This window comes from Phymastichus coffea, unplaced genomic scaffold (genome assembly GCF_024137745.1).
Source record: "Phymastichus coffea isolate CEN01 unplaced genomic scaffold, Cenicafe_Pcof_1.1 PCOF00065, whole genome shotgun sequence".
NCBI lineage: Eukaryota > Metazoa > Arthropoda > Insecta > Hymenoptera > Eulophidae > Phymastichus > Phymastichus coffea.
In genome coordinates, this window is record NW_026706876.1 from 684292 (window position 1) to 708652 (window position 24361).

The following is a 24361-nucleotide window of genomic DNA, read 5'->3' on the forward strand; positions in this document are numbered from 1 at the left end:
ATTAGTCGACGTAAATCGATATATCGAACGGCAGGAACGCGAGGGAAGGGGTGTTTAGGGGGATCACCAGCTAAAAGAGGTAGGAAGTGTAAGCATCAACGATAAATTCAGCAATTAATACTCGATAAATTGCAGCGAGGCGCATTTGTCAGCATTCAGAGGGCCGCTCGATTTTTCCGCTTCGGATTAAGCGGATTTCGCGCCTTTTTTCATACCGATTGGTCGACCCATTCGACTGTTTGTTCAAAAATTGTGAAAGTTAGTCGAGCAGAAATCAATTCATACAGTATCTGATAAAATTGTTCTCCATCGGAAATTAATTAATTAATTAATGTAATTCAAGCGGAAGTCGTTAGTGATGCCTTTTTTTAAATATAATATCTCGCTCAACGAAATCAGTAAAGTATATATTATAGATATCTTTCCATCCCAACTGAAGTACTGTAAAACTTGATTTTTTATACAGAGTACGAAACGAGAATCCATTGCATTTCGGTACGATGCGAAAGGCGTGCAAACTCCGTAAAGTACGAAGTACGCGACACATCAAAAGTGACTTAACATTTCATCAGAAACTTTTCACGTAGGAAGAGCGTAGGAAATTAGCGGCATCTGTACAACTTCTCTCTGCAAGGCGCAACAAGGCGGCAGTGCACGTCTGCTCGATTAATCTTGCCGCGGTAAGGGAGAAGCAGTGGGGGCTGGGGGTGGGTTAGGTGAGTTGGTTGGGTTGAGTCAGCGCACAAGGCACTCTGCCAAAAGTGCTCCCTCTGACCGCCGTAACTCCACCGGACGTTAAGAATATTACGTCTTATTAGCCTGAATTATCACCGTCGCATTAGTCTACGCGAAGCAGACGCTCACGACAATTTTTATTTTCGTTGCACGAGAGAGAAAAATAAAAGGACAAAACGAATCAAGAAATGTGGCGATTATTATCTTGAGAATTCTTTAAGTGAAGCTAGCAGATCAAGAAAATTAGTTATAAACTACTCTACCTATAGGTTATTATTTAACATTTTTTGAGTTGTGTTCGCGGATCGTTATACAATCAAAGTAATTTTTAAAGAAAATAATTACTCGGTATTTTCTTTTACTATTTGCAAACGAATACGTAATCAAGAACATATTAATATTCCAAAATCAATGACGTTTATTGTTTTTAAAATGTTTATTTAACTTGAATTGTTGTTATATTTTAATTTTTGAACCTGAAATGTTCAAATTTTGTGCACTCCGTTTAAAAAATCATTTTAAGACTGTTGAATTTGTTTCAGCTTTTTAAACTCATTTTATAAGCATATTAAGCTGCTTCTTTAGTCTTCTAAAATTTATTTAAACTTTTTATCAAAACCTATCTTAAACTAAACTGAACCATGAAATATACACGATAGATGAAAATCAAGCTTTCATACTTATAATACAGGACGTAAATGAACTAATGAAATCAGTTGGCCTGAAAATATGTTTTTTATGAAGTAGAATAAGTTATTAAATTTTTAGAACTCTATAAAGAGACTATCAAATGCTACGTTTGAAAATATGGTAAACAGGAACGCAACAACTTTAATTAGAAACGTTGCTAAGAGTGGATTGTACGTTATTTTCTTTATCAAGCATATTTTTCTTTTAAAAATTCTATATTCAAACTAACTTTTAGAAGAACGAAAAAACTGTCATTACTCAAATAAAAGATGGTTATTTTAGAATGATGAGTAGTTCTTTCAGAAAAGCAATTAAATAAGTGAAAACTAAGTGGTACGTACTATCGAAAGATTGAATGGATAAGACTATTTAGAACGGCACAAAGAGAGAGATTTTCTTGAGGGCGAATATGAGTAGTAAGACGAATGTCCATAATAAAGTAAACTGCACAATAGGGCTCTTGAAGGAAGAATACTAAGAGCAGATCGAAGGCAGAGGGAAAAGTAGGCTTTGGAAGCAATTTGAAAAGCTCTGGGTGCCCGAAAAAGTGCATTTTACCTTTCTATTTTCCCCATATCCTTTCTCTCTTCCACAATATCCTTCGGCGCTCTTCAGGCTTATCCTAAGAAAAACTCTCTTTCTCCCTCAGAAACGTTGTACTTCACTTCGATGCTTTACAATCATCTGAAGGGACTCGACGTTTGGAATTCCAAGTACTTTTTTATAAACAAGTGAAGAATATTGTTCCACAACAGTTTAATATACTAGCAGTTGCCTGTTAAGTAACTGACTTTGAGTATTGGTAAATTATTTTACTAACCGTATTTTATATATATATATATATATATATATATATATATATATATATATATATATATATATATATATATATATATATATATTATGCCTGATGAAAAATTAATAGACTACTAACTGTAAGTGAAACATTTGATGCTCATTTATATTTCAATGAGTGCATATTCGACATCGAATCTCCAAATTGAAATAGGAATGTATATTTAGTAATGAGAATATATTAATAACTAGGCACTAGCTAAGAGATATTTTGTTAAATTGCGAATATGGTTTTGAATATTCCAGAATCAGAAAAGAAAATGTAAGGGCAGTTCACGCTTGGGTACTCGATCAATGTGGGTCGAAGTATAAAATGTCATTACGCTGGGGGTACGTTAGAAGCCGACTATAGCATCGGTCGGCTAGCATGTCTGCTGCCGCAAGCCCCAGCGGCTTAATGTCCACGATCGTAAATCTGTCTCTACGCATTATACGCACATCTCGATGACAAATGAACGAAGGCCGCAGCGAGACACTGACTTGTATAGCTCGAGGGTGAGTGGAACTGAAAGGTAGCGATAGCTTCATATTCTTTTGCCCTGGAAAAAAAATTCTAGCTAGTCTGGTAGCATGAAAAATAATCAATATCGAGCTCATATAGCGGAGATTTAAGGTACGACATTTCGTAATGTTATAGAAAATAACCATTTCCTTACTACTGTCGGTTTTGTAACAAGTTTATGCGGACGGTATGTTCATAAGCAAAACTTTGATCGTCTTTAGCGTTGTCTGATTCTTTTGCTGATTTTTGAGGACTAAGAAGAGCAAAGATTCGCGCAAAATATATTTGTATCAATATATAGAACGAAAAAGTAAGTTAATTCAAGAGTTGTTATTACAAAAAAATATTCGCCTTCATCTTGGCGCTAGCGATAAGCAATCGTCGTGATCTTTGATGTGGTTATGAGCGAATAGAAAAAGAGCACACACGCAGAGCCGTGTCTCCGAAAGATCCGTCGCAACTATCTCATCTTTAACTAGGCATCGTTTCTCTTGCGCGCGCCCCCCGCTATTTTTCTCAGCGCCAACATCGGAAATGTTTCCGTCAAGCCGCACAAGGCTAAGCGAGATCGTTTAAGATTATACGAGCAAAATCATTCGTGCCGAGTGCGAAAAAGACAGATGGGAAATAAAAGAGCGTGAACGTATGGGCGTCGATCTCTTCTGTCTCATTCACTTCGGTAACACGGCCAAAATAGCCCTCGATTACACTCGAGATAATCATTCGCTTTGTCTGTAAATCAGTTTACTTGATTTTTATAGACTTGTAGGTCAAGCAACGAGGCCCTCGCGTGCGACAAGCGCTACAAGGATTAGTCCACGCATTTGCAGATAAGGCCGACCTTTACGAGGCCGTTTGTTCCTTTTTTTTTGGATTAACCCACGTTCACGCGTGCGCGCCACAGAGAGATTCGTGCGAGCGATATCTCCGCGTGTGGCGATAAGGCTGGATGCTTCGCTCGCGGGCCGCTCTGTGAAATATTGCTTCGGATGATGTTGGAATATTTATCGGCGAAACCAGCACGCCTCTGAAAAGCCATGGACGATGGCCCATTAAAAATTTATTGAAATTAATTGAAAATAAATTGGCCGTTCGCAGACGCGCCTACGGTCGAGTTATTAAAGTTTTGCGTTAGATAAGGGCTCGCTAATTTTCATAACGCCCGCGCCGCCGCTCGTCGGCGAGTTTGAGTTATGACTCGACGTGAAAATTTAATAGGGCGCGCTTGCCTGCACTTGTCTACAGTTATAAACCACTTTGAGCTTTGTAAGTTGCTGTGGGAGGTTTTCCAGATATGAATAAACAAATACATGTCTAAACTATTATAAGCTAAAGTTGATATAGTAGAAAGAAAGTTGGTCATAGTACATATTGACATTTTCGATGATACCATTTCGTGTACAATGCCCTTATCAGTTATCAATTAGTATTCACATTATCAGTTGACATTATTGATAGTAGTAATACCCTAATTTGTTGCTACTAACCCATTAACGTTCAACGAACCATTCGAAATAATCATTTAACTACCACGTTTAATTATCAGTGATTATTTTCTGAGCTTCCTTTCGTATGTCTCAAAATATTTTTTGAACGATAACATTGAGAAAAGCGTATAAACCGAAGGTAGTATTCTTAAGGGGAAAAACAGGGTCCGCAATGGGGAGAGTCGTCTAATTGTCGCTCGGCTGTTTTGTCGAAATTCCAGTGAATTTATATTAACCGACAGAGAGGGAGGGGGGAGGACAAAGTTGGCCCTTTGTAATTGTCGGATGCGACCACATTCAATTAGCCCTTTGCGTCTCCCGCTTGCACGTGTTGTACTTTCGCTAGTGCTTGATTTTTATTTGTAGGGATTGCAGAATCAGCTGGAAAAAACATAAAATTTCTCGTAATTGAAGCCTATTATGATAGTAGATTGTATTGATCTTGCGAGCAGAGCTTTTAATTGAGCTATCTTGCAGAAAGTTACTATAAATTGACATATTTTTCGATAATGATTGCATTGTTAGAGTAAAAAAGTTTGAGCAGTTCTCTTTTCACAGAATCCGTAGAGGCTATTGAATGTTGAGTTTGTTCGAAGTGAAAAACAGCAAGTTGAAGAGTATAAAGCTGATAAGATTGATGAAGGCTCGGGTCCGATAACTCATCAGCGGAAGGCAGTTAATTTGAAATTTCCCAGGTAAAATGCAGTTGAATTGTGCGAAACGTTGGCAATATCCCGTCCAATAATTAAATCCTGCAGTAATCGTTCACTAAGTTCTCAGGGCTTAGCATCCGGTATCTCGGTAACTGGGCATACTGTCAATGACTTTTAAACTCATTCTACCTGATGCTCGGTATAATACTCGATCCAATTCGCAAGCGAGAACTCTCCTCGCGGCAGCGCTCCACGATTCGCAATCAAATTCAGCTTTGCGTTCATCTCATTTTCTTTTTCGATCTGTCGTCTTTGCTGTGCAATAAGCCCTTCTGCAGGACCGCCTATCATTTTCAGCTAATTGCATTTGCAACAGCGGCGCTGCAAGAGACAATGAGGCCGCCGTCGCCGGCGCTCTTCTCGAACGGACGTTGATGCGATAAAGTGCTTCGCTATCGATCTTTAGTCTAATGTATAATGCAGCCAACAGCCCGTATATACGTAAGTGGTTTGTGCTGCGATGCATAAGAGCCTCGGGGAATTAATATATAGATTATTAATATATAGCGTGCGCCCGCGATGTTTTGCACTCCAGAGTATCAGTTTGGCAGCTCACGCGTGCCCAAGTCGCGGTGAAATGGATCCGCGGCATTTCCGCCATATATACGTTCGCCACTTATCTACCTACCAACTATATTTCTTTTTAGAATAATTTACCAAAAATCTTGACATAAGAGTAATTCTATTTCTAGAAGGCGATTTCTTTTTTACGCAAGAGGAAGTTTTCTCTTATACAAGGATTAATTCTAGGTGACTTTCTCATTGTTACTGATTGTCTTTAGTTCAGTATAATAAAAGTTCTGTGCAGTAACTGTATCTGCGGAAATACTTGTTGAAGAGAAATTATGTATAGACGAGTTCTTGAAAAATTTTAAAACAATGAAATCATGGCCTTCTTATAAACAGAATGTTCGTGATAAGAGGAATTCTTTCGCCTCAAAAATATTTTCATCTAAATATATTGTTACACATATATTCTTTTCGTTACAATTGGATTTGTTCACATTTGCTCTTCTAGTGTTATAAGAATACCATTTGTCGTTTTGATTATTAATAAATAATTTTGTATTAAAATATAATCTATCCGCGTAATACAAGAATAATTCCGTTTGGGCTTGTTTTACCTTCAGAAAAGAATTCTCTTGTATCGCGAAGATTCTTCTTGACCCAAGAAGATTTCGATGTCAGAATAGTTCAAAACGGAACCCTTCTTGTCGGAGTAGGATCTCTTGGTTCATGAAGGAGTATTCTTGGTTCGGAAGGATACCTTTTGTTTCAAGAAGATTATTTCTTAACATAAGAGAATATGCTCAGAAGTACTTTTCTTTTATTACACCGTTTTTCGAAATGAAATAAAAAATATAATTTTTATAAATCATATTCTAACCAAAAGAATTCTTTTGTTATAAGAGGATTCCTCTTATGTCAAGAAGAATTACTTAGTCGGTTATTTTGGTTCACATCTTTATTCCTCTCGTTAGAAGAGTATGGTTGGTTCGATGTGGCCATGTAATAATTGAAATAGAAAAAGCAATATATCGACATGATTGTAATAAACCGAATGAACTAATTTTTTGTCTATGTACAGATTAGAAAATAGCTGCCATACGGTGACGCTAACGGATAAGAGTCTACCACACATTCGAGCGAGCCGAAGATAAGCTTCGGGCGATAAGAGCTGGTTCTCGCTTGGCTGCTCCTAATGCACTGCACACGTGTGTATGAGCGCACGACGAGGTTTCGCGTAGCGCTGAATATTATCTTATTAGGGATAAGCATCTATGAGGCGGGCGCGTGCTCGCTGCGGGACGTAAGTTTCACGCAGACTCGCATGCCTGCAACACGACGAGAAGCGCCTTCCTCCCTACCTCTCTAAAACTTTTGCATTGCGGCCTCGCTTTGTTTTATTAATAAAGTTTCACCAAGTATTAATCGCTTTGCTTGTTAAGCTTTGGCAAAACCACTTGCGCCTACTCCATACACCTTTTCATTGTTAGTTATACTTCTGGCAAGCTGAATTGTGGTTTTTTAGTTGACGGTTTCGTCGTTACATCTTGAGAATGCTTTAACATTATAATTATACAGTAAAACAAGAGTATTCATCATAATTCTCTTAACGCTCTTAAGCTTTTCGTAGTCATTCTATTTTCCGTTTTTATCGTATCTTATTTGTTTGTTCTAAAACGATTCGATATATCAATTTGAAGATGTAATAATTTTTTACAAGATTAATTGGCTTTAATTTATATCAATGCTAGTTGTCGACTACTTTTTCCACATTGCGATAATAGTTTTTTTTCTAATGAATTGTACTCGAACAGACAGTTAATGTTATTAAAGTAAAAATAGCTTATTAAATTCTCAATACACCTAAAAACATTTATATTCTTTTGTTAAGTAATTACTTGTAATTGAATCCTTCATTAACATTAAATTCTCTAAGAAATAAATAAACGCATAAATGTTACATGCCCTTGGATTATTATGTGAAAATAACGGAAAGCTCGGGTGCTTTTGAATGTAGTTATTTGTATGAATTCATTGCAATTTAAACATCAATTCTGTTTCCAGCTCAGACCCTCTCTGCTTAATAAAGAAGTAAAGCTTTAAAAATAAGATATTTCGGGAAGCTTGATTTGATTTAGTAACCAAGGGAAAAGAAGATGTATTACGGAAACAAAACTGCCTCCAACCGAAAGTCTTGGATTTCGTTTACTGGCTTACTTTATTCATCAATGCAACTCCTGAGAGACAATATAAAGCCACCTTCGTCGAAGAATTTACAAACGATATATTTTGTATACACGCTTGAAGCTCGAAAAGAAAGCTTACGCGCCAATTTCACCACGGAGATTTGTGTCGGTTAGGCGTTTAATCCTTTTGATGTTGTGTTTGTTGAGCTCTACACGCGTCGAATTGAAAATGCAGCTGTCGAGAGGGTGGGGGAGGGGCGGGGGAGGAGAGATAGAAACTCGTTTACCGGAACGTTGGTGGTGTTGGTGGTAGTGGTGGTTCATTGAATTGGCCGTGGTCAAGAGATTTAGTACGTTTCGTTTGGACGCGCTTTTCCACGTTTTCTCCCGATTGAGAGCCGCATGTTGTTCGATTGTAAACTTGCCTTTGAATTACGATATTATTTATTAATTTATTTCCCTTTGTTTCAGCTTTCGAGCGGTCTGCGGTCGCACCGATTAATCTGAAGAATTGTTCTGGCTTGTAATTCTTTTGATGATTGCGCTTTGCTCGATCATATACAGCGGTACAAAAGAACAATAAAGCTTACGTAACATTGGTGCAACGAGTTATAGCTTTTGTTGTAGTAACTCCCGGTTTGACCGATTTTGTTAACTTTGAGCTTTGCAGCGATAAATTTTACGGAGATTTTCGGAGAGAGGATGATGTGCAGTGACATTTTTCATACTTAAACTCTAAAGCACTCGATAAATCTGCTTGGAGAAAAAAGAAGAAACACGCAATGTACTCTTGTGCAGGTGGCGCGCGATTGCCTGGGGTTATTCGAGCCGTCGATGATACAGCTTGTTTTACGAGAAAACTTTAATTGTTCAACCAACGAAACAAGATAAAATTCACGTGGAAATTCGTGCGGCCGCCTAGTTACGGCTACAAAATGACCGTAATACAGAGTCGCGTTAAACGACAGCCGGGCTGATGTTTCTCAACAATTTCCCCACATTTTTGCTCGACAAGTGTGCGCGTCTGCTCGGCTGGCGCGCACCTAAATCTCCACTCAGCAACATAAATCTCGCGAGCGCCAACAAGACTGGGGAACCGTATCTGAATCTTTTACTGTTACGCAAACAAAGAACGCTTTTCTCTGTCTCACACTTTCTTTGATTAGGGTGTGCACTCAAGAAGAATCCATGTGCTTTTGCGGGACGACGGGAATAAAAGATTTGTTTTTGCAGTTTCGCAGATTGTCGACAGTTTATTTATTCAATGTTATTACGGTGTGCACCAGTCGGTGATTTAACCGCTCGACCTTTTTCATGAGTTTCGATATTTTCACGTTTCAAATACCGAGTTCATTATGAATTCTTGCAAATGAGTCCGTGGTACTTTCAATTTGCAGCGCACAAGCGAGCAAAAGAGAGCTTTTACGATGATGTTTTATAGACGCGATGTTATTTGACGAATAACAGCTGTGGGCGTAAAAATGAAATCAATCTGTTTATTTGCAAGTTGCACGCGTTTGTGTACAACTTATTGTCATTTTATGCCGTGCTTGCAAACCATTTAATTTTGCAAAACAATTCAATTATAAGAAAATTATTCCACATTTACGGCATTTTATTAATAGAATACATTTAACGCTAACTAACAATCCTGTACATCGTGCGGTGGGTTTACAGTGGATTTTAATTATAAGAATGAATACGTAAAATTTTTTTCTCATCAGTTTGTTTTATCCCGTAGATACGCGAAACGCATACCATGTGCACACTTGGTCTATTTGTGCGTGGGTAAAGGAAAAGCAAACGTACGATAAACCGCAACGGAAAATCGGAAAAATATTCGTGCTCGCGCGCTATTAATATCCAGCGCGAAAGCAAATTCGCTTTGGAGCATATAGAGGAGAGTCAGCAGCAGCGGCAGTGGGCTCTTTTGGCGGAATGCCTCACGACATTAATCCCTTGGTCTGCATTACATGGGACTACGGTATAGGTACGTATATGAGAAAAATCGAGAGTCGGCAGTGCGCACGTTATATTCATTTCGGCGCCCGGAGAAAAAGAACTTATTTATCTTCGCCTTAATGCCCTGCGGTCAGAAATTTTTTCCTTTGCCCCCGTTTTTCTTTCTTTTCCCTTTATCCTCGGCGACCTTTTTCCTTCAGCTCATTGCCTTGGATTCGGTTTCTCTTGGCCTTTCTTTCCCAGACAGAGTAAGCACCAACGGGTTTATGTTTTCTATTTTCCTGCGCGATCGCTAAAGCCAGCTAGATGTATACGTACCTCTTACGGATAATTTCAGGCAAAATTTTCAATTTTTAGTCATCTGGAATGTAAGTATTCGCGCTGTTTTCATTTTAATACGGTATATTTTTTCGAGTTTGATTATGCGGTATTCTGTTACGTTCTTATATACGTAGTTTCTAGTAAAAAATGTTTGTATGATGAACTCATTATTTATTTTTAATAATTTTCTTTTCTGCGAATAGATATAAATAAGAAATAAGCATAGCAAGCATAGCTTAGTTAGAAAAGTTATGTATTTTCAATTACAGCTTTTGGTTGGATTATTTAATAATTTCAACGCAACGAGCTGCCTTTGGAAAAAACCTGCTTGTGGAATTCATTGCATACATAGCGAAGTTGTACCCCTACAATTTCTTCATTTCCCAACACATACGATCCAGCAAGAAAATCCGCGGAGCACAGCACATCCCTAAATGGAAAGCTAGAAACCAAAAGAGAGCGAGAGAGAGAGAGAGAGAGAGAGAGAGAGAGAGAGAGAGAGAGAGAGAGAGAGAGAGAGCAGACAAAAGAAGGCTCGGGGATGTTGCCGCAACCAGTTGGTCGGATGTCCGTTTGCTTCGTGAGCGCGGGCGGTACCTTAAGTCGCGAGGTGGAATATTCTGAGGGAAATTGAAATTCCCGCGTCGCTTTGCGCGATTGTGCTCCAGACGTGAGCCATCCAGCGTTACGTGATCGTGCTGAGGGCCATACTGGTTAGAGTTTGGGATAGCTTTTCTGTAACTACAGTCACACAGACTTGAGAGAGAGAGAGAGAGAGAGAGAGAGAGAGAGAGAGAGAGAGAGAGAGAGAGAGAGAGAGAGAGAGAGAGAGAGAGAGAGAGAGAGAGAGAGAGAGAGTGAGAATCAGGGTGGGACAAAGAGGAGTGAATACTTCCTGAGCTCTACTTGTTGCCAATTATCTATTCTAGGATAACTTTTGACTTCCCGGCGTAATTTCATTTATATAATTTGTATTAATTTCAATTATTTATATTTTATTCTTCTCAACCAAGAAAATATTATTTAATTGATCAGGATGGTGATTGAACGAATTGGATCAAATATATAAAAAGTAGATAAGAATTTTCATACGATTTATTAAGTTGACAATGTTTTGATATATTATTATGTCATCCTTTTCGAATCAAAATATTGAACAATATAAATTATTTTTAATGATAATTTATACAGATCAAGTGGCCTAAAAATAAATAAATATCCTTTTTTATTTTATTCAGTAGAGTCCACTTGATTACTTTATTATCTCGATCAAATAGAAAAAACCTAAGTAAAAAGAATTGCCCAGTCAATCAAATATTCGTAGCATATCATAATTCCGTGAAAATATATCACGAAAATAACCTCATAACATTCATTAAACTGTCTGTCTCATGCTCCTTCTCCCGGACGTACAGTTCTTTCATTATATTTTTACGCCCAAGAGCTGTGAGCGCGCATGATAACAATGTTTTGCGTCTCTCAGATAAAAGCCTTTTGCATGCTTTCAAGCGGACTGTTGCCACATTACGTGCGCAACATAAGAACTGCATTGTAGTAGCACATACTTGCAGAACGAAATTCTTTTGCTACCTTGCGCTTTCTTTTTCAGCTCTTTCATGCGTCTTCTTTATGCTTACTTTTGTGCACGAACGAGTCGGCGTAGAGCAAACGGCATGCGAAGTTTAATTGTATTTTAATTGAATCGCGTATTTATTCTCAAATACAAATCATTTTTAACGAGTCATGTCGAAAGCTTTTATATATACAAATAGGTAATACTATACATTTTCAACAGTACAAATACAACATATTTTCTCTTCATACAGTATTATTGTAAATTAAACAGGTTGAGGGTGGTGGGATATTTTTTCAATTTTTACGATTCAAGTTTTATGTACTTCTAGTCAATTAAATTAAAGGCACAAATGTCTCAATATTTATCTTTGAAATAGTATTGTAACAAATTCTTGAACTCAATGCGCAAAATAAGTAAAACAAAATTATAAAAGATTTGTACCTATGAACTATAACCCTTGTGACTTCACTGAATGATAAGCGACGACTAACTAAATAACAGTGATTCAATTATCTGTTCAGGGCAATGCTTCTATCTTTGGTTCTTCGCATTCGATTAGTGACGACGGCCCGAAATATAACAGTGTCGTATTGCTTCTTTGCGATCAACTATACATTTTTTTAGAAAATTAATGAACAATGAAAAATATGACCCACATGTAAATTGCATTGCATAAACAATAATCGATATCATCTTTCCGGACAGTGAATTATTAAAATTATTATTTTTTAACAAACTAAATACATAATAAGTACAATTTCAATTTTTTTTTAACATTACCAAATACTTTACAGACATTTTAGAAACATTTTAATTTTAAACATTTATACTTTAAAGTTAAACACATAAAAAAAGTGATAGAAAGATGATCTACGTAAAACTCAACGCAACAGCTGAAGCGCGGTCAAAAGTAAAAAAAAACATGTCAACATTTCGCACCAAGAAGAATAGACAACAAAATCTTTAAAAGCCAAGTAACAAGCCGGTGAGAGTGTGGTCTCATCAGCTGCACAACAGTTACCCAAGGCACAATACACCGTCCACGTGAGTTTCTTTCTTTCGTTTTTGTTTCTTTTTTTCTCATTTAGTATTATACGCCGTCTTCTTTTTTCCCGTTCTGCTACAACTCGGCACGCTCGCTGTTCCTTTTGCCCGCAGGCCTTTTCAACGCGGTACATTACCTGCCTAGTCATGTTATTTTTTTCTTCTTTCGACTTTAAAAAAACGTTGATATTTGAATTATTACTATGAATTTTTTTTTTCATTTGGAAAAATCTATATGAATGTGTTGCTTTCTTTAAGACAAATGTTTACAGGATATGAAACGTTGAACATTAAAAATTGGAGCGTAGTTTTGTAAACATGAAATCGAGCGGTGAATACTTCTGCAAGATATTGTAGAATAATTTAAGAAAAGCAAGGAAAGAAATCATTTGTGAAACTGTTTTTTCTGCGATTATAATATAAACAGAAGCGTCGAGTATAATGTAATAGGAACGTCTTTACAAACGGACAACCATTACTCTCAGTCTGACAAGACGAATTATGGCCGCGTCCGCCCACGAAACGATCTAACGCGTGTGACTAAATTTATGCACGGAGGCGCTTACAATTCTCACGCCGACGGCTTCTTCAAACATTCGCTCTGTTTCATCTTCTTTTCCAATAACATTTCATTTCCGGCGAATGCTAGCGGACGATGTCATAAAAATCGATGTTTATTGAATTGTATCTGCGTGAGGCTAATTGAATTTAAGCAGCTTAGAGTGGCAAGAGAGATGATGAAAGAAAGTTGTTTCTGCAGAATGGTTATTGAAATTTTTCGCAAAGTAATAATACGAGAATAGTTTCTAGAATTATGTTTCGACCGGTATAAAATTTTTATTGGATAAGTTTTTAAAATATGATAATATAATTTCGAAAGTTTTATACTAACAAAAGATCGCTCTTTTTAGGATACAGCATTGTTTGAACATTTATTCCATTAAATTATCCATACGTTTGAATGTCTTATTAATATTTAATAATATTTGTTATTTGCATTCATTTCAAATCCCTAGTAGACAAACCATAACTTACACGTGTGACTGGCGATGATCATTTACAGAGATGCGGGCATCAGAACACAAAGCTTTTACTAATTAACTATGAATTGCTATCACGCAAATAGACAGACATTCAACAAACTTTTCTATAGCTTATGTATAGAACAAAAATTGCCGCGAAGTGGTTCTTTCAATAGGAAAAGAAAAAGGATTTCATTTCAAGTTAGTATCGATTACCATTAATTAGCTTAATTTTAAGTTTGTATTTAATTATATTGACGCATATTGTACGGACGTGTTCTACATGAAGTATCAACTGCAATGAATATGACGGAAAAAGCCCATCTTCAGTAACCATATACAAACGAATAAAAGTTAAATCAGCAATGGTCTAGTGGTCAAGCCGTCAGACTCGTATAGGCCATGAGTTAGAAAATTGAGTCTGTCAATTTTTAAATTTATTTTTAAAGAATTATGTACTCATTAAAAGTATCATCTTTTCGTGTTTTTTCTAAATATTGAAGAATAGATAGTTTTAAGCTAATAGTTAATAACTAGTCCAATCCAGAACTCTTTGTCTTTCTTTAGAGTTCTAAATTTTATTTCTTTCCGTCGCTTTAACAGATATTTGTTTATCCCTTTGATTTACCAAGTGAAGATAAAAAAGTAAGCGACATGCTGATGAAATATTGAATAATTATTCGCAATCGCGACCAGCTGTGGCATTATTTACAGTGGTTGTAGTTCGTGAATCAGGACAAATTTTGTACGCCAGTTGCGTCGACATATTTTCACGCTCATTTACCCTAGTGTATATATCATCACATTTGTGCACAGTGTGTGACAGAGCTTTAGCAAGATTCATTTTTTCCAATTTATTATACCAACTTTATAAATCTATATATTTGGGGGATATTATCATTGATATGAAAGCGATGATGACATTTTTGTATTTTTTGCTATAAAATAAATACATGTAACATTGTTTCATATCCATATGATACAATGATAGTTATATGTACTGATAGTTAATTATCTCAATATTGCTTGCAGCTCTTTGTTTAGAAATATATTGCTAAACTAAACTTGGTTTCTATTTAATATCATTATATTTACAAAGTGCTTAGTTGAGTGGGAATCGAAATATTTCTAAATGTAAAAATTGTAAACTTCATATTTTATCAGTTTTTTTACAAATTATCCAATGCGAGTAGATAATGCTTGAGTAGTGGCTTCCTAAATAGTTAAGGAATATGACTTCCTTGATGTTATCGGATAGACAATATGTAATATGCAATATCAAGGCACTTCAATTTTCCATTTATTTTGTTCATAGTTGACATTTGCGCGACTACTATTTCAAATGGAACATTTAATACTTTTTATTTATACTGGATTGCTTTTTATAGGTTTAAGTAGTGTTAGTATTTTATAGTCTTATATATTAATTATAATTTTTATTATGAATGCTATTGTTATTTGATTATGCATTGTTCACAGCAACAAGAAAATAAACTAATAAAATTTGCACCTGCCCGAGTGGTAGACGTAAAAAATGGTATAAATAATTCTTACTTTGCTGCTGTTAAGGACAGTTGTTCACCCACTGGATGGGCAGTTGAAGTGAAACAGAATTTCAATCGTTACAAAATTGATACGAAGTTTCTCGTGAGTATTTAATTTACATGAAAAATTATAGGAACAGTGCAGATATTCAACAATTGTTTGAAAGGGATAAAAGAAATTTCAATTATAAGGCAATCTTTAAACCATATAAGGTTTTTCCGCGTCTTTCAAAATAAAAGACATTTACGAATGAATTAAGCACATTTATTTTCTAGGTGTATATGTTTGATAATAGTAAAACAACAGGAGATAAATATGGTAAAGTTCATACGTTCTTCGGTACCTTCCTGTGTGATTTGCTTATCTCCGACTCAAGATTCGATCAATTTCCACAACAGAACAATTTGCCTAGAGATGTAATAAATCTGATATTTCCAGGACGCCAAGGAAGCTGTAATTTGACGGTAGTTATTACAAATACTCCAAGATTAAATTTATATTGGTAAAATAGTGTTAGCTTATAATGTCTTAGTTGAAAAAATTGTCAGTAGATATTTTTAATGTTTTCATCAATATTAATTATTTAACAAACATTTAATTATTCATTATATAAAATTCATCTCAATAGCTCTATAAAAAATGTTCTATTATCTAACCGATATATGTTTTCTCATGTGATAACTTTTTCAAGTTTACGCAGTTAAATGTAAAAGAAACGTCACAACAAAACTTGATTTTCAGGAAGGTACAAAGTCAATAATGCCCTCGGCAAATGTGAACATAGCTGAATACAACAATCCAAAAATTAAATTTCCAAACTCTAGCTATTTTGAATTGTACGTGAATATTTTGTCACAAGATTTACGAGACGATTTAGAAAATAATTACTTTTTTCAAGTAAAACTAATTGTCGGTAACCCTCCTGGTAAGTTAAGTAATTTTTAGCAGAATGATTTCAATAAATTAATCATATTTCACTTAATTTAAATAGGTACTGGATACAATTGTTTCAATCGTCAGTGGAACTATTTTATTGTTTGGCGTATTTGTACTATCGCTGAATTTATTGAATCTATTATCTTTGGGGCTGGGAAACGAATTTTACATTTATTTTAAGTCTACAAAATAACACAATACTTAGGAAATAAATAAAAATTAAACTTAGAAATGGAAGCCATAGAATTTCAAAGGTTGTAAAGAAGAGTAGCAGAAGTTTACACTATTTGATTAATTTAAAAATGTTCAATTGCATTGTTATTCTTTCTATCATTTTTTTAAATAGTTTTCTTTTTTATATTCTAGAAAAAACTTATCGTATTATAATTTACAAGAAAATTTATAATATATTATATGTAATTATATAAAAATCAAATAGAATATCTTTACATGTATTAAGAAAAAACGCTTACCAATATCTGCTTGACAAATTATTTTAATAAATATTATTCCCGAAATCAAGTGTCATTTATCCAGTAATATACATCACGACAATTGTTATACGTATATCTAGGTCATACAAATTTTCGCTTTGATTTATTAGAAAATTGATCTATTTAAAAAAAAATATAAAATTAAATATTTTTCTAGCATCGACAGAATCTATGATGAATTATACAAATAGCAATGAGAATATTCATCATCTTCAATAACAAACATAATTATGAAGTGCCGTAATAATTATGATAATCTCTTATCTTAATTATAATTTGCGTTTATTCTAGAGTGCTGTATATAAACACTATATATAATTAATGGACTAAGGTGAGCAGGCATAATAATAGAAACTTCACATTCCTTAAAAAAGTTAGTTCCGCAAATGATTGCAAATAGCTTTTCTTTATCGAAGTAATTCAAGGTTATTTTACTTAAGGACTGATAGCCGCGTTTTGGTACAGAATTTTATTCAACAAATTAAGCTTTACTCAGTGTACCATTGGCTTCCTATAAATTAACATACAAGATGAAGAAAACAATTATATATGCTGCTTACTTCATTTTCTGTTTATTGCAAACGAGCACGGTATACTTTTTCGTATTATTGAGCTTAATTGTTATAAATATACCTTTTCAATATTTGAATAGATGAAAGACTGGATAAGTATAACTCATGTTTACTTACGCAAATATTACTTCATAGCATAATATTTAAATGTAGAAAATATCTTAGAATATTTTAATATGTATATGAAGAAAACTAATATATAATTACATCGATTTTTCAAGTATTCTGCCCGTACATGATTTCGTTACTCGCGAAGTTCAAAATCTGAATTAATACGATGATGAAACATCGATGCTATCGAACGACGTTAGGCCAAGGGCTTATTATGGTCTACAGTGCCTTTGCAACTTGCCAGAAAAATACATTTCATACCATCGATGCTCAATAATTGAAAATAATTTGAATATTGAACTTTGCTGGTTGTGAATTCATAGTTGAATACATTGTATTTATTTAAAAAAATATAACATGTCTTAAACTTTATTCATAAGTTTCTATTCCTAATTTTTAAAACTGATGATTTTAAGTGCGGAAAGATATTATCATATGTCATAGAGAGAGATCCTTTTTTAATAGAAGATATCTTTTCAAATTTGTAATAACATACAAAAAGATAGTGTTTTACAAATTCTTCAATAAGTGAACTTTTTTATTACTGCTAATCGTATAGACTTCATTGTAGGTTGATGCTGATACAAAAAACGATGCTGACGGTATTAGTGACATTGATGAAAGCGGTAATGCATAAGAGTTATTTATGATTTATTTAGTAAATATAAATGAGGGGTTAAGTCAAAGAATACTGTAAAATATCCATTATTACAGAGTTCATATCTTTCTTAATTTTATAATTTCCATTATATATAGAATTTTTATATATATTATTATGATCTATTTCACGGATACTATAAAATTAAGAAAGATGTGAATATCCGAAAATAAAATAAAATAATGATCAATATAATTTAATAACTTTAACACAATTTAGAATTGACTTATTTATTTATACTTTCATTAACGACAAACTAAAAACTATTTGATAAATATTTAAATATTTAATTTTTCAATAAAGAGAAATGATGTGAAAAATACATATATTAAAAATATGAAAAATGTATAAAATAATGTAATATTGAGCAGCAAGTCCCTAATATTATTAGTTAATAAATTATATTTTAATCTGCTGTAATTTTTTATTATATTATTCTTGAAAGAGGAAACTACCGTGCGTTCTAATAATGCAATTGCTAAACTAATAAATGCAAAAAATGGACGTGACGATCCACGTTTATCCGTTGAGAGAGATAATAGTTCTTCTAGTGGTTTCGCGGTCAAATTTGGGCCTTATTTTAGATCTGTTTACGGCTATTATGTAAGTATTTTCTAAATATTTTAGATTGTTATTAAAATTTACATATAAATTTTATAATGTAGGCTTTCATATATGGGAGAACACCGAGGCAACCGAATTTTCGGCAATATGTTTTTGCATGCTCTTTATGCAAATGCATTTCGAACGACACTTCGCTCAGTAATTTACCAGCTGACTTTTTCATACCTAGGCAGATTATTCGTATGATCTTCACAGGCATTGATAATAAGTGTCAACCAGAGGTATATTCTAAATTGACTTAAAATATTTTTATATGCATGATTGCCTATTTATTTATTTTTTTTAATTGTCTAAATCATAAATGACGAACTGAGCTTTTATTCTTATAAGAATATATAAAAGAAAAGAAAAACAAATAAGCTAAGTGGACTAAGATTCTATCGAGTTCGACCAAAAATTAAGTAGTCCATCTCTTTAGGCATATACGTTTCGACATATTAAAAGTATGCTTTCGAAGCCTGTAAAAGTTTCTCTATTTTCTCTTGTAATTAACTCTTGATTATAATATTATCTATTCGATAAAATTAAAAATGCTACAGGTTCTATTCCGTAGATCATATATGATATGTACAAAACGCAGTATGAGAATGCTTCATTAAAAAGTGGAGTATTTGCATATAGCATCGCATAGTAATTAGGAATGCATCAATGTAAATTGAGCATTGTACGGGAAAAGTTAAACTTTCAGTTTAGCGACATTTTACAATTTTTTTTTAATTATCTATTAGAAAATTTGTTATAGAACAGCATGGACACTGAATATCAGATAAAAATTTTACAACATGAAATAGAAAATGCTTAGTGTTCTAGAATATAATTTAGGCAATGAAACATAGGCATGCTATATTATTGAAATTTAGTAAATCCAAAATAAATTTTTATAGGGGGGAAGATCAGATACTTCATTCTCTAGTCCTATGCTCTCAACAGCTTATGTAAATGCTGATGAAAATGACAAAAATTACAAAGGTGCTCCACTCCCTGTGACGTTACCTTTTGACCTTATGGTTAATATAATTACTTCTCAAGATACTTTTCATGAAGATATCAGTTACGTATTTCAAGTAAATTTTACTGTTGAAGCCCTTGATTCATCTAAGGAATCTGAAGGTAACAGCAGTGCAATAAGAGTAAAAATATCAGTTATGGTATATAGTATTAAAGCTATTGTTCTTTCTTTTCTTTATTCATAGGAAAATTAGGCTATTATTGTTTAAATAAAAAATGGAAATATTGGATTATATGGCGAATCTGTAAAGTTTATAAATTTGTCGAATCAATTTTCGGAAAAGCTGAATAGAATAAAATGAGAAAGAATATGGATACGAGCAGTCGAGAAATATTATTGACAAATGTTCAGAAGTTATTTAAAAAATAGAAATTATAATTAATGTAATTAAAACTGTATATCTTTTACATTTATATTTATAATTTCTTTTTTAATATTTAATAAAGTTCAAATAATATTTTACATATGATCTGATTAGATCGCATGCTTTTCTATTTAAAAAAAATGTCATTTCTGATACTAATATTAGACACATTTTTTCAAGTTTTACTTTTCATTTTTATTATTGAAAACCTTTTTATCTATCTGACAATTAATTCGTATCTTGTGCGTATGTTTGATTACTTGTTATGTTGCAATCAAAACAAAATATTTAAGCTAAAAATCGAGTTTCTTTAATTTACACTATTCACAGTTTCGAAAATATGCTTCATAATTCCTAATTGATTACTAATCATATAAGTCTATTAAAAAATGTCACATCTATATAAAATAACACTCTTTGAAGCATGAATTTTGCTTATTTTAGTGAATGTTTAGTAAAAATTACTTTAATTTGAAAAGGTATTGGATGCAATTGTTTCAACCGTCAATGGCCTTATTTTATTGTTTGGCGTATCTACTCTATTGCTGAATATTAAATACTACATTTTTCAATTTTATAAAATCATACAATACTTGAGAAATAATTGACATGGAAAACCTGGAAATACAATGATTAAAAAGAAGAGTTATGAATGACATATCAAAAAGAGTCTTATTCAATTCAATTAAATTTTATTAATTTATTACAACATATTAATTATAAGTGTTTTTTTAATAATTATTACATATCATTTTATTTTTGGTTCATTAGAAAATACTCACAGTACCATAATGTTAAAGTCACTTAAATATTTATTGTATGTGATTGTATGAAGATAATTTATTTCAATTAAATCTTTCTAGTGTATTTTGAACAAAGTTTCAATTTTTGTTTTCAATTTCAAAATTCAGTTTTCAATTTCAAACGCAAAAATGATTTTATAAATGCAGTGCAAGATAATAGTTCCGACACTGGTTCGGCATCAAACTTGGGCCATGGCTCACTTCAATAACGACTAAAGTTTACTATCTCGTAAGAATTTTCAAAATATTTCAGATCAGTATTCAAGATAATCTTGGATTTTGTTATTCAAGTTTATATGTACGCAACGACCGCAGATCAACCGCGTTATCGGCAGTTCGTTTACGTGTCTGTTGTATGCGACATTATTTCTAATTATACAGAACATAGTAATGCACCACGAGGTCTTTTTATACCCAGACAAATAGGTCGAATGATATTTACAAGATTCAATAATGACTGTCAAGCAAAAGTGAATTCATATCAGTATCCTGTAATTTCACTGTTTTATATTAGAACCTATAAAATAAAAAAAAATTATTTCTTGTAGGGAGGAACGTCGTCCACTCCATATACAAGTTCCATGTTGTCAACAGCTTATGTAAATGCTAATGAAGACGATAAGAATTACAAAGAAGTTGTACTTCCTCTGACAAGTTCTTTTAATCTCATGGCTAATATAGAAACTTAATGATGAGTTACACCAAAACCAGCTTTATTTTCCAAGTAAACTTTACTGTGACAGTCCTCAAGTCACCTAAGGAGGAGGAAAAGAGCGGTAAGATAAATTATGTGTATTTTAAATATCATATTACTTAAGCTTCTATTCTTTCTTTACTTAATAGAAAAATCAAGATACTATTGTTTCACTCAATGAAAATATTGGATTACATATAAAATTTGCAAAGTTTATGGATTTGCCAAATCAATTTTTAGAAAAGGAAAATAAATAAAAGTACATCAAAGCGTCAATTTGAAGGAATTCACTACTGAGTTCTTTTAAAATTTTTTGCATAAAATATAATCTATTGTCCGAAAAATATCGAAAGGTGGTTTGGTTGTATTCCTGATAAAATAATTAGCGTAAAAAAGAATCATGATAAAAGAAACTGCAAATTTATATTCCAAACATTTCTGTTTTATTTATTTTATGTCGAAACTACTTAGCGTTGACATATATAATGAATGATATTTAGATGAGAATAATTAAAATTAATAAACACAGGGAAAAATTTAATTAGCTTAAAAACGCTCCATAACACAAGCGCGATTATTTTTAACACTAAAAACGTATACACTCTTGATGAAGTAATGTTACCTTGTACTTTTAATGACATTTCGAGTACAACAGTTCTTTGAAGTTAAAATTCGTATACGGTCGAGGAAAAAAGGATGAGAGAAAGCCTGACTCCATGGTGGTCTATTGACATGTGAATGCCGTGTTCTCGAGGAGCAAGGTTTCGGTTTTTAAATGTCTCAGTTTCGCGTGTTATTGTTTTCATTTTATGGAAATCTATTCAGGATTTACGTTCCTTTCATGTTCTTGATAATACTTACATGCCGATTGATATGAGGTAGTCTGATTAGTGAGTCTTGGTAGATTTCCATTAATATTTAATTGGTCACCGTTGAATTGAGGAAGTGTTATTCACGGAAACTTGATCAAAGTGAGGCTAATCGATTAAGCTTTTTATAGGACGTATCTATTTATAATTTTAACAAGATTTCTTATTTCATTTATAATATTTTATCAAAAACTGCAATAATTATATATTGATTTTTGCGACGTTTGTTTATTTGATGTTTCTTTCAAAAGCCTTTAAATTATTTAAATTTCCAGGTTCTACTTAAAGATAATTAAAAGGTAAAATTGAAATAATTGTTTTGCGAGTCTAGGTCTAACCTCCGAAGAGGTCGGACGTGTTCGTTGTGATCGACATCTCACAGCTTCGAGTACTACATGTTATTCTAATGCGGCTACCGTTTGAATTTCAGTGTCAAGTTAGTGAAACTAGTGCTCGCGAGTTCATTAAACCGACCGTTCATTAACAGACCGTTTTCGACTGCACCATGGTGCAGCATTCAATTATGAACGGCACCCTCTCCGAGATGGCTTCTGGTACCGAAGCTCATCAAACTGAAGGAACCACTAATAACCTCATTCAAATCAACCAAGTACTAACATACTCAGTAGCAACACAAAAAGATCAATTTGCCAGTAGAGACCGAGCCATCGTTATTGAATCAAAAGACGGAGTACAGTTAAAAGAATACGTACGAGCCATATGTACAATCGTTTCACCTGATAATATCAAGTTTGCCTCAAGAATTTCCAACAACAGAGTGTGTATTTTTTAGCCAATAAGGAGCTCGCTGAAGAAACTGTAAACAAACATAATCGTGTATTCATTCAAAAACAAGTTCACAAGGTACGTCTACTGCTCACGCGTCACAGCGCATTATACTATCAAATGTTTGCCCATCGATTCCACACTATATACTTGAAAGTATTCTTGACAAACAAGACATCAGAAGGGGCTCTGCAGTATTGTATCTAAAAGCCGGCATTGGTGACGGTTATGTTCACGTCATGATTTTTCGGCATCAATTATATATTTACCTAAATGATCGGGATGATGATAGGGAATCAAAACACGCATTTAACAGATTCAAAAAACAGGCAACATATAATAATCAAGTGAACTACAAACTAAGGAGAGCTAACACACGTAAAATAATAAAAACAACCAAACGAAAAGCTTGGATCGAATTTATCTCCAGTCTGAGTAACTGCTCACCAACCGATGTAATTTGAAAAACAATAAATTAAATAGCGGCAAGCACAACCTAAATAAAATAAATGCCTTAACCGAAGATGATAACTCGATAACAAACGACAGCAAAGAAATGGCCTACTTACTAGCTAAAGCCTTTTCAAAAAATTCAAGCGACGTAAATTTTGATCCCGAATTTCTAAGATTCAAACAAGCAGAAGAAAGAATAAATATTCACCTTGACCACATAGAAATGACTTCGGAATTTTGAAGTTTAAATAGCAAAATATCACTAACAGAAATAAGAAAAGTACTAAAAGACTATAAAAATTCAAGCTCTGACCCTGATAAAATACCTGACATTTTTATTAAACAGTTGCCGCAAACTGCACTCGAATACTTAAATAAATTGTACAATCTGATGCGGACAAAAAATACCTTTCCGAAAATATGGCAGGAAGCAATAATAGGAACCAAAAGCCGGAAAAAACAAGTGCAGTACGGAGAGCTATAGACCAATAGCCCATACGTGTTGCCTATGTAAAATATTGGTAAAAATAATCAACAAAAGGCTAAGATAGTATCTAGAATAAAATAATTTAATACCAATAAATCTACATGGCTTCAGACACTATAGATCTACTAGTGGTGTACTGATAGCTCTCGAATCCAATATTTGCGAAACCTTCGCAAATAATAAATACCTAGCAGTCTTACGTCTAGATATTAAAAAAGCTTATGACATGATTTGGAAAAAATGTGTAATTAAGTTTATGATTGATCTTAAAATGATCCACTTTATAGCTAACTTCCTAAACAAAAGATTTATTAGAGTAAAAGTGAAAAACATCTTGTCTGAATTAACATTCGAAA

The 24361-nt window shown here is 33.5% G+C and overlaps 3 protein-coding genes across 6 annotated transcripts in view; 2 read left to right on the forward strand and 1 right to left on the reverse strand.

Moving 5' to 3' along the window:
* LOC131667397 (protein ST7 homolog) overlaps positions 1-24361 on the reverse strand; it is a 172120-nt gene that overhangs the window by 91105 nt on the left and 56654 nt on the right. For 2 of the 4 annotated variants that reach the window (XM_058940781.1, XM_058940782.1), the window contains exon 2: positions 15489-15596. The exons of the other annotated variants lie outside the window; for them this stretch is intronic. The gene's annotated coding sequence lies outside the window, so the exon portion shown is untranslated. The remainder of the gene's footprint in view (positions 1-15488; positions 15597-24361) is intronic. 4 annotated transcript variants of the gene reach the window in all.
* On the forward strand, positions 14874-16592 carry LOC131667402 (uncharacterized). Its single transcript, XM_058940794.1, has 5 exons — positions 14874-14999; positions 15080-15247; positions 15421-15609; positions 15887-16070; positions 16137-16592. Exons 1-5 carry the CDS (start codon positions 14943-14945, stop codon positions 16259-16261), a joined length of 723 nt encoding a protein of 240 aa, XP_058796777.1. The 5' UTR covers positions 14874-14942; the 3' UTR covers positions 16262-16592.
* LOC131667401 (uncharacterized) lies at positions 16991-20002 on the forward strand. The gene is made up of 6 exons (XM_058940793.1): positions 16991-17165; positions 17830-17884; positions 18362-18519; positions 18582-18761; positions 19425-19650; positions 19734-20002. The coding sequence occupies exons 1-6, from the start codon at positions 17106-17108 to the stop codon at positions 19838-19840; spliced, it is 786 nt and encodes a 261-aa protein (XP_058796776.1). The 5' UTR covers positions 16991-17105; the 3' UTR covers positions 19841-20002.